The sequence below is a fragment of the Piliocolobus tephrosceles genome, chromosome 12 (assembly GCF_002776525.5).
Source record: "Piliocolobus tephrosceles isolate RC106 chromosome 12, ASM277652v3, whole genome shotgun sequence".
Taxonomy (NCBI): domain Eukaryota; kingdom Metazoa; phylum Chordata; class Mammalia; order Primates; family Cercopithecidae; genus Piliocolobus; species Piliocolobus tephrosceles.
Window position 1 is genome coordinate 100,586,595 of NC_045445.1, and position 11,356 is coordinate 100,597,950.

An 11,356-nucleotide genomic window follows, 5' to 3' on the forward strand; every position below is an offset into this window, starting at 1 on the left:
TGTGTTCTCTGTCTGTACATGCCCTTATATGTTTCCTCACTTTTGTGTGTGTTTATATGTGTGTCATTTCTTGTGTGCCTCCAGGCCCTCCTTGCCACCTTGGGCAAGGGTGTGTACACCGCCCAAGTGTCCACCTCCGCTTGTCTGATGCTGTCTACGACGCCCCCGCTCTCTGCCTAGCTGAGCCTGTGTGGACGTGGGAGACTAATCTCCCCACGAGCACTGCGTGTGACCTCACCCCCTCTGTGAGGGGGTTATTTCTCTACTTTCGTGTCTCTGAGTGTGCTTCCATTGCCCCCCCCAAAAAAATGCCTTCTGAGTTGAATATCAACACTACAAACCGAGTATCTGCAGAGGGCCCTGTGTATGAGTGCGAGTGGGTGTTAGGACCAGGATGAGGCGGAGTGGGGGTGCCTACCTGATGACCGACCCCGACCCTCTGGACAAGCACCCAACCCCCATTCCCCAAATTGCGCATCCCCTATCAGAGAGGGGGAGGGGAAACAGGATGCGGCGAGGCGCGTGCGCATTGCCAGCTTCAGCACCGCGGACAGCGCCTTCGCCCCCGCCTGGCGGCGAGCGCCACCGCCGCCTCAGCACTGAAGGCGCGCTGACGTCACTCGCCGATTCCCCCGCAAACTCCCCTTCCCGGCCACCTTGGTCGCGTCCGCGCCGCCGCCGGCCTAGCCGGACCGCACCACGCGAGGCGCGAGATAGGGGGGCACGGGCGCGACCATCCGCGCTGCGGCGCCGGCGACTCAGCGCTGCCTCAGTCTGCGGTGGGCAGCGGAGGAGTCGTGTCGTGCCTGAGAGCGCAGCTGTGCTCCTGGGCACCGCGCAGTCCGCCCCCGCGGCTCCTGGCCAGACCACCCCTAGGACCCCCTGCCCCAAGCCGCAGCCATGAACTACCTGCGGCGCCGCCTGTCGGACAGCAACTTTATGGCCAATCTGCCGAATGGGTACATGACAGACCTGCAGCGTCCGCAGCCACCCCCGCCGCCGCCCGGTGCCCACAGCCCCGGAGCCACGCCCGGTCCCGGGACCGCCACTGCTGAGAGGTCCTCCGGGGTCGCCCCCGCGGCCTCTCCGGCCGCCCCTAGCCCCGGGTCCTCGGGGGGCGGTGGCTTCTTCTCGTCGCTGTCCAACGCGGTCAAGCAGACCACGGCGGCAGCAGCTGCCACCTTCAGCGAGCAGGTGGGCGGCGGCTCTGGGGGCGCAGGCCGCGGGGGCGCCGCCTCCAGGGTGCTGCTGGTCATCGACGAGCCGCACACCGACTGGTAAGCCACTGCCGTGGACGTCTCCCGTGGGCCTAGGTCCCCCAGATCGTTCCTCTGCAAATGAGCAATTATCGAGCGCCGCTTCTGTGCCTGGCATCTGCCCTCTCACCTAAATCTTTTTCCTTTAAATTATTAAGCTGGATGCTTCCTCTGTGCCCCGCCCTTGTCGCCCCCCCTTCGCCCCTTAAACCTTGATGGATCCAGGGAGCAATTATCGGGCACCTGCTGTGTACCTGTTCCCTACTCCACCTCCCCCAAAAGTCTTTGGCTTCAGTGTATCCTATGAGCCTTCAAAAACCGAACGTGTCCTGCCTACCCTTCCCAACCCTTGCCCCATAGGCCTTGTCCTCTAAGGGATCTTGTGAGCACTTATCTAGTACCTGCAGTATGCCTCATCCAAGAGCCCTTCCCCAAGGCCTTTGATTTCAATGAGCTTTGTGAGCATTTTTTGAGAGCCTGATACTGTCCTGTTGTCCTCAACCCTTGCCCTAAGGCCTTCTCTAATGGGTCTTGTGAGCATGTGTCCAGTCTATGCTATGTGTCCCACCCCAGCTCCGTCCTTAAAGCCCTTTTAAACTCTTTAGTAAACATTGAGTACCTGCTGTGTATCCCACCCCAGCTTTTCTCCAAAAGCTTTGCCTTTCATGGATCCTGTGAGTTTTGATTGGATGCCTTCTCTGTGCCCCAACTCCAAGCTCTCTCCCTGAGGGCCTTTTCTCCAAAGGATCTAGGAAGCATTTGTTAAGTGCCTGACACATGCCCCACCTCCAAACCCCTTCTCAAACAAATCATTTTCCTCCAGTGAGTTCCATGAGCGGTTTTGTGTGTGACTCATCTTCAGACTGTCTCCTCAAAGACCTTTCCCTACAGTGTGTCTAGAAAACATTTATTGAATGCCTCTTGTATCCCCCGTTCTCCAGCTACTTCTTCAAAGACCTTTCCTTTGGTGGATCCATCTAGCATTTATCAACTGCCTGCAGTGTGAGCCTTCTCTAAAAGTTCTTTCCTCCAGTGTATTCAGCAAGCATGCATTGAGTGGTGCCTGCTGTATACCCCACCCTCAAACCCTTTCTCCAATACCCTTTCCTCCGGTGGCTTCAGTCTGCATGTATTGAGCACTTTCTGCATGACACAACCTGAGACCCCTCCATAAAGGCCTGTGCCTCCAGTTAATACAGTGCTCAGATATCTGACACTTGCTCTGTGTACCATTCCAGTCACTCTTTCCAAAGACCTTTTCTTTTAATCACTCCTTGGAGTACTTATGGAGCACCTACTGTGTACCTGATTGTGTGCCTTCTTCACAAAAGCCTTTTCTCTTATGGATGAAGAATGAAGCTCCCATAGATCAACTTTCTGCACTCCTATTTCCCGTCCCCAGAGGGCTTTTCCTTCAAGCATGCAGTGAGCATTGATCAGGTGATTATATGTCCATCCCCAGCCCCACTCCCCAAAGGCCTTTTCTTCTAGTGGATCCAGTGAGTATTTATTCCTTGTCTGCCATGTGCTCCATTCTAATCATCCTCCCCCAAAGACCTTTTCCTTCAATGGCTCCCCTGAGCATTTATGGAGTGCCTTCTGTGTGTTCTGTATATTCACACCTCCTCCCCAGAATTGTTTTCTTAACAGTAGATCCAGTGAGCACATATGCAGGACCTGTTGTTTTGGGGAGTACGTTCTTCTTCCTTACCCCTAGGAGAGCCTGCTCCAGTCACAAGGCATCTCCCAAGGTCCTTTCCTGTGATAAATCCAGAGCTGAGTTTATAATGATCACCCCTTTCCCACTCCCTTCAGTACCCCTAGGATTCCCTCTACCAACTTTAATTCCATACCCCCAAAGGGCTTTTAGTCTATTTAAGTAACACTTATTTAAGTAAAAACTTTTACTTAATAGTTTTCTTATTTACTTAATTTACTACATTTACTAAATAAATTTAGTAAATTTACTAAATTTACTGTTTACTTAATAGTTTTTAAGTAAACACTTACTGAGCACTTAGCGTGTAAGTCACTTTCAACTTCCTGTTTCCAAGTCTCTAGAAATCCCTGCCCCTGCCTCAAGAGCTCTCTCTCCAGGGGTCTACTTCAGCCTAATTGTATTGAGTACCAGCTGTTTACTGGTCAGATTACCTCTCCCCCAGGAGCCTTTACCCAGTAGCTTTTCTCTCTATTCAGAGCAATTTATTCATTCTACAGATATTTATTGAATCCTTTCCATGAAAGTGTGGGAGGCATTTATTATGCACCATAATATACTAGGAATAACCCTTCTTCGGCTCCCCTTCCTTCTTTTTTTTCTAAATGCAGGCGTACTTGAAATCCTCAATTGCCAGCTTGCCTTGCTATACCTTTTCCTCCACGCAACCCCACAATCATTTAATGAGCATTTATCGTATACTACTAAGAATCCTGCATTAAATGCCTCTTATCCCCTTCTTGCAGTTCTAATTTCCCTTCAACAATCTCCATCCTGCCTTTCACACAACACAATCCTGAAAGCTCGCAATGTGTGCTGTTTTCCATTTATTCTAGCTAGGCCTCTTCCTCCACTTAGTAGCCGTCTCCCCAGCTGCCTTTTTCTCCCCGAATTAGTCCAGAAAACACTTATTAATCTCTTACTCTATTATTTTCAAACAGCCACATTATCATCCCTGCAGCAGGCTTCTCTGCTTTTTTCTCTATCAATCTGTAAAGCGTTTATGGAGCACGTGCTGTAATTCCTTCACCAATGTCCACTCACCAACGTGTTATCTTCCTGGTTAAGTTTGCTCCATTGAAGTCAGCAAACATCAATGAGACCTCTGCTGGATGTAGGTAACCACCCTCCTTTAGACTTCCCGTCTCCACTCCAGCCTTCCACACAGGTCCTTTGCGGCTGCTTCCTTCTTTCCGTCAAGCATTTATTATGTATGGAATACTGACAAGTTCCTTCCCCTTTCTATAATCACAAATCCAATGTTTTCCATTTTTTCTTTGTCCAGAAAACATTTATTGAGCACCTGCTGAATTCAGTGAACGATCCATCCCTTCCCCTTCTGCATCTCAGAAGCCCCCCTTTATCCCAGCATCCCTTCCAGTCTTTTTCTTCCAGGCAATCTAACAAATATTTATTTAGTGTCTACTATATGTGGGGTGGGGTGGACAAAGGGAGAGAGCCTATGTATGTACGCCAGGCTCAGTATGGGGAACAGAGACCTGTTTCACCAACTTGCAGACACTCAGAACCACACAAGCTTCAGGGATTTCAGCCCCGAATAAAGGAGGAGTTGTGCAAACGCTGTGATGGAATGTACACCCAAATACAGTCTGACGCCTTTCCCACCAAACCTCACCACCCTCATTCCTTACTGGGTCTCAATTCCTCTGTGGTTTAAAGTTGAAAACTCTAAGTTGAGACTCATCTCCCCCATTTTGTGGATAATTTTGTCCTGTGTTTTTCTTCCTTTTTTTTTTTTTTTTTTTTTTTTGAAACGGAGTCTTGCTCTGTCGCCCAGGCTGGAGTGTACTGGCGCGATCTCAGCTCACTGCAACCTCCGCCTCCCGGGTTCAAGCGAGCCTCCTGAGTAGCTGGGACTACAGGTGCATGCCACCATGCCTGGCTAATTTTTGTATTTTTAGTAGAGATGGGGTTTCACCATGTTGGTCAGGCTGGTCTCGAACTCTTGACCTCGTGATCCACCTGCCTCGGCCTCCCAGAGTGCTGGGATTACAGGCGTGAGCCACTGTGCCCGGCTGTCCAGTGTTTCTCAAACTATGGGTCACCTATTGGCTTATGACCAACATTTCACTTTCTCCATGAAGTAGGATAAATAAAAATAGAGAATAACAGCATATTGCACATAGTAAATGGAGTTGTTGTTTAGCAAAACATATAATGTTATTCCATTAAGATATACAATCTATAATGTATATTATATATGACATACAGTATATAATACATGTGTTATATAACAGCTTTACAGTACATAATACATCTACATGTATATGTTCTTCTTCATGAAATGAAATAAAATAGCGTAGAAAAATCAGAATGCATTACCCATAGTAAAGATAATTATCTATTGAAACTTTAATTCCAATTATGCATATGTATTTATATACATTCTAAATACATATACACATAATATGTAATATACAACATTTTATATGTTACATAATATATAAGACATTCTATATCCTCATATTTGCTGTACAACATATGTGTCTTATATAATATATATTACATATATAGGATGGGTTATTATGCAAATACATATATAGTGGGTTATATAAGCTTTATTTCTTACTGTGGCTTCTTTTCTCAGATAGATTTCCCTGGAAGCAGACCCCGAGACTCTGAGATTTGCGTGCAGGAGATTTACTGGGGAGAGTGCTTGGGAATAACACCTGTGGGGGAGGTGGCGAGGGAAGCAGGATTGTGCAGAGGGAAAAGTTGAGCTGTGATGCAACCACAACAGAGGCCTCAGCCAATCCTCTGGGGAGCTCTGGCACTGGAATGACCCTTCAGAGTTGTCCCAGTTGAAGCGGGGTGGCCAGGCTTTGAATTCCTACGTCAGTCATTGGCTGTAGGCTGCCCCCTGGGAGGAGGCATAATCTTGGGTGAGGCAAATCCCTGTTGCAGAGGCCAGTGCCCAGTAAGGGACACCTGTGAGCCATCAGCAGCAGATAATTCCAGAAGCTGGGGATAGATGCAAAGGCCTGGAGCAAGGAGGTAAGGATCTGGGGAGAGCATATAGTCCACACCTTGCACTGCTCTGATCCACTTCCTTCTTATAGTAAGTTCACCCCATTGGGGAACGGCATTTCCAGAATTCTGATCGGTCTTGTTTTCTCAGGGACACTTGAAAGAGCACAGTAGTGAGATGAGCCATAGTCTCTGCTGCTGCAGTTGATTTCAATGTCATAAATGATATTCATCCTCTCCTTCCTGCATTGCACATTCTAGATTCCCACCCCGCCCCCCCGCCCCCACCCTCAGCTAGCACCTCTCTTGGTCTGGGTGGCTCCCATCCTGCAGAGATCCCTGAGCCTTTAGTCCCCATGCCCTTCTCAGGCTGTAGCTGCTGTACAAACAACCACATTGCCCATTTACTATCAAAGTTGAGCAAGGAGTACCAACAGATGCCCAAGCAGATCCCCTGGGTGCCAAACATACTCCTCCCTGCCTCCACTGCATACCAGCAGCTCTACCTCCTCCTGAGGAGTAAGGTCGGTCATGTCCCCTGCCAAGACAATGACTCCTCTTTATGTGCCTCGGCATGAGAAACCCGAAGTGCCCTGAGGGCAATCATAGCTTACAGTTTAATGGGATTCTTGCTGTGTCCCCTGGTAGCAGTGTTCCCCCTTGGAGAACCAGGACCTCTAACCTTGCAGAGCCCTGAGGGAACAGGAAGCCCAATTTCAAAAGTGGATCACTGGGATTGCTGGTAAGCTGGGTCACTCCTTCCTGACCTCTGTGTCCCCACACCCGTGTATTCTACCTGTTAGGAACACAGCACCTACAATGGCCATTGATCTTAGGGTTGACACTGTTTTGGAGGATAGTGCCCATTCTTGCATGGTCTCACCTCCAACCTGGGGTCTTAGCTGTGGCTGCACCAAATTGGTCCATCATTCCGTCAGGCCAGCAGCTCCTGGGTGGCGTGGTGTGTAATACCATCAGTTAATTCCATGGTCATGGGTCCACTTTTGCACCTCCTTTGCCTTGCATTCCTTTGCTTTGCTGTAAAGTGTGTCCTTTGGTTTGATACAGTGTTATGCGGGGTCTCCTGCTGGTGGATCAAATGTTATGTAAGCCCTTAGACAGTGAGCTGGCTGAGGTCCTGCAGTAAGAAAAGGCAAACTCAAATATGGAGTATTACAGTCAAAATCGATTACTGCTCTTTGCAGGATGGAAGGGGCCCAATGTAATCAGCTTGCCACGAAGTGGTTTGTTGGCCTTCTGGTGGGATGGTGGCATGTCAGGGATTCAGTATTAGTCTCTGTTGCTGGCAGGTTGGACATTCAGCAGTAACACTGCTGCCCCCACACATAGCTTCTTTCTCTGCTGCTATTGCCACTTATTCATGTGCCCATCTGCTAGCACTGAGGTGGCTGATTAGAGCCTGGCTGACATCATTGGGCTGACTCATGCTGTCTACCTGGTTGCCTAGTGTCACTTCCATGGCGCCATGGCAGATGCTGTCTGATGGCAGATGCTGTCTGGTGGGTGTTAACACACGATCCAAAGATCTTCACTCCTCTTTTTCTTTTTTTTTTTTGGAGACGGAGTCTCGCTCTGTCACCCAGGCTGGTACAGTGGCGCAATCTCGGCTCAGTGCAACCTCCACCTCCCGGGTTGAAGCGATTCCCCTACCTCAGCCTCCCGAGTAGCTGGGATTACAGGTGTGCGTCACCACGCCTGGCTAATTTTTGTGTTTTTAGTAGAGATGGGATTTCACCATGTTGGCTAAGCTGGTCTTGAACTCCTGACCTCAGGTGATCTGCCCACCTCGGCCTCCCAAAGTGCTAGGATTACAGGCGTGAGCCACCACGCCCAGTCTCACTCCTCACTTCTTACCCACTCCTAGGTGTCTGCCCACATTTCTGTATCCCAGACCTCTTTGTCTGGATCTTCCAATCTTTTTCTTTCCAGGCCCCTGACCAACCAGCCAAACCATTTACCACTGCCCATAAGTGGATATATGTATTCTAATCTTGAGGCACTTCTCTTTCTGCACAAAGGAGATGAGCAGGTGCACAGCCTGAAGCTCTGCCCACTGGGAGCTCTGCCACTGTCTTTCAAGGCCATTCCAGTTGGGTTACAGTGCAACCACTGCCCATTTTTGGCTTCCACCTACATACTAAGACAACCCATTTGTGAACCAAGCTTAGACCTTTCCCTCTTTCATCAACTAGTTTTAAGGAGTCCCCTTAGTGAGATAGGCACTAGCACAGCAGTTGTGGAAGACATGGGGATCAGGGTTATTTACCTGCTCATGCACCTTGCTTGGTCCTGCTTGGGCTCAATCCTGACTGCCAGGCCCACCTGACTTTATTATTTGGCAGGCCTAGCAGGACCCAGCTCATAATGGGAACTTCTGGATGCACAATCATTTGGTGCCTGGTCAAGCATTCTGTCTCTATCAGGGCCCAGCACCTCAATGGGATGTCTTTCTCAAAAGGCGTAAAATTCTCTGCTGCAGATGGCATGGCTTTGCTCCAGAACCCCAAGGGCCTCCCACTCAGGCTTCCCATAAGCTCCTCACTGCATCTTTCCCCACTACTGACACCTCCAGCGTCATAATATCTGCCAGATCATCTGGCCTAAATGGCAGGACTGCTTGTACCACAGCCTGGACCTGCTGCAGAGCCCTTTTCTGCTCTGGCCCTCATACAAAGCTGGTGGCTTTACATGTTGCCTGGAATATGGGTCAGAGCAGCATTTGTGCATGGGGGATATGCTGCCTCCAGAACGGGAAGAGGCCTGCTAGGTATTGTGCTTTCCTCTTCATGGTAGAAGGTGCATGATTCAATGCTTTGCCCTATTCTTTGGAGGGGCCGTCCTGATTTACTGACCTGGACCACCGGATTCCTAAAAATTTTACTAATGCAGCAGTCCCCTGAGTCTCTGTGGGGTTTATCCCCCACCCCCTGGAGTGAATGTGTCCTACCAGGGCAATATGCTAACCCTCTCTTGTTCATCTCACACAATCAGTATGATGCAATCGGTGTGGTGGTCCAGTGTGCTATTCCATGGGATGTCCAGATAGTCCAGGTTTCTTTGAACTATATTATGACACCAGGTGAGAGAGAGAGCATAGCCCTATGAAAGACCATTTACGAATATTATCATCAGTCTCATGTGAGTGTGAACTGTTTCTGATCCTTTTTCCTAATCAGAATAGAAAAGAATTCATTTGCCAAGTCAGTGGCTACCTGCTGTACCTGAGGTCTTATTAATCTGCTCTGACAATGACGGCATGTCCAGTATGGCAGGTACAAGCAAGGGTACTACTTGATTGTGCTTGCAGTAGTCTGCAAGCATTCTCCGGGACCCCTTTGACCTCTCCAGGGGCCAGACCACTCAATTCGATGGAGATAAGATGAGACCAACACCCCTGCACCCTTTAGATCTTTCAATGTGGCATTGATTTCCATAATCACCCATAGGATGCATACAATATTGTTTGTGGTTTAGTGTTTTGTTCAGGGCATGGGGGTGTGCACCATTTTAGAAGCTTCTATTTGGACTTCCCTACTGAAACAGCTCTTACCCCACAGGCTGAGGAGCCCATGTAGGGGTTCTGACAACTACAAAGTATGCCATTGCAATTACACATTTGTGAACTGAGGAAGTGATCACTGGATGGGTCTCTGGACCCCCCAGACCCACTGTAAGCAGGACCTGGGCCAGGACTCATTTATCACCTTACCACTACTGTGCTTCTCAGCGTGACTGGTACCACCCTCACCAGCATATTTCTTATTGATTTCGTAAGTTGAGTGTATCCTCCAGGCCTTAATCAGATGGTGGGTTTTCCAGACTTCAGTAGTATATCTACTCCAACATGTCTGCTCCTTTGAGCCCTTTAATCCTTCCCTGTGCAATCTGCCATGGAAGTTTTGCTTCACTTAGTGTGGGCCATTGTTTTACTCCAGGTTTCCAAATACCAGTGTGTTAGTAACACTTCCTAGAGTCCTCACCAGGGTTTTAAGTTCCATATCCTGGGAGAGCGCGCCAACTTCCTGTTCTACCTCCTTCTCCCATTGTCCTCAGGATCTAGTCTCATTCATACCTTCTCAGCCCCTGCCAATACATACTAGCCAGATTCTTTAGGTTCTTCTACAGATCATTTATCTCCTTCCTTTGCAAGCCTAGAACCTGTCCAGTCAGGTTTCACTAGGATTTCACCCTAATTTTTGGTCTGGTTTCCAGGAGGGGAGGTGGAGTGTAAACTCTGAGGGGGCAGGCATTATCTTACAAAGCGCCTGCATCATCTGAGGCCTCTGCATTATCTTTAAGCAGAAGGTCTATATTCTGACTCAGGGGAGTAGTCTACTTCAGCAGGCCCAGTGGATGCAGGTGAGTCTGTAAGTTCAAGGTGTTTAATTGCATCTGCCCAAATATCCCCATCTCAGAGTCCTACTCCTGTCCTATTAGGGACATGAGCATGGCCTAGGAGATGTGCTGGGCCTGAGAAGTCAGCTTTCTCTGAAGCTCCGCCACCACGTAGAATTGAATTCTGAGCCTGGCCCTCCCTTCTGTCTGCCCTCTGACTGCAGGAGATGAGGGTTTCCTTAAATGGAGTCACGGAGGTGCTCTGGCTTTCACATTTTGCCTTGAATTCACCCTGAGCACGTCAGGTCTTTCTTCAGCTACTCAGTGGCATTTAGGGAATAGTCACCAAAGTCTGGTTACCATTTCCCTGACATCACTCATGTTCCAGGAGTATTTCACCAGCCAGTACATTCCCTTCCACCAGAATCCCATTACAGCCCACCATCAGGAAAAGTCACTGCTGCTCCAAAACCCTGGGGGCCTGCACTGTATTCTCCCACCTGGGAGAAGAAATTCCACACAGCGTCTTTTCCTACTACTGACACCTCCAGTGTCATAGGATCTGCCAGATCATATGGCCTAAGTCACATCCTGCTTGCACCACAGCCCGGACCTGCTGCAGAGCACTTTGCATTGCTACAGCATATCGGAGGCTATCTATGCCCCCACCTCCCACTACTGACAGATCCTCACTGCCATCTGGCTGCTGGGTAACCCAGTGCCAGAACTACATTAGACCACCCTTGTAGTTTGACTTCCATGGCCCACTGTCTTAGGTTGGGTTCCCTGGAAAAAGACTTTGAGGTGGAGATTTGCATGCAGGAGGCTTACTGGAGTGTGCCATTGGGATCAACGCTTGTGAGGAGGGTTGGGTTGAGCAGAGGGAGAGGCTGGCTCAAGATGTAGTTGCCTCAGGGGACTCCACTGATCTTAGGGGGAGCCCTTGGGGATGGGAGGGTCCTTCAGAGTCAGCCCGGTTGAGGCAAGGAGGCTGGCCTTTCTTTTTTTTTTTTTTTTTTTTTTTTTGTGAGGGGGTCTT

The 11,356-nt window shown here is 49.2% G+C and overlaps 1 protein-coding gene across 2 annotated transcripts in view; it reads left to right on the top strand.

The window, feature by feature from the left end:
* The first annotated feature begins 900 nt into the window (after positions 1-900).
* The window catches only part of SYN1 (synapsin I), a 59,737-nt gene continuing 49,281 nt past the window's right edge, over positions 901-11,356 (top strand). For both annotated transcript variants that reach the window (XM_026451537.1, XM_026451538.1), the window contains exon 1: positions 901-1,277. In XM_026451537.1, the coding sequence (XP_026307322.1) occupies positions 901-1,277 (377 nt within the window). The remainder of the gene's footprint in view (positions 1,278-11,356) is intronic.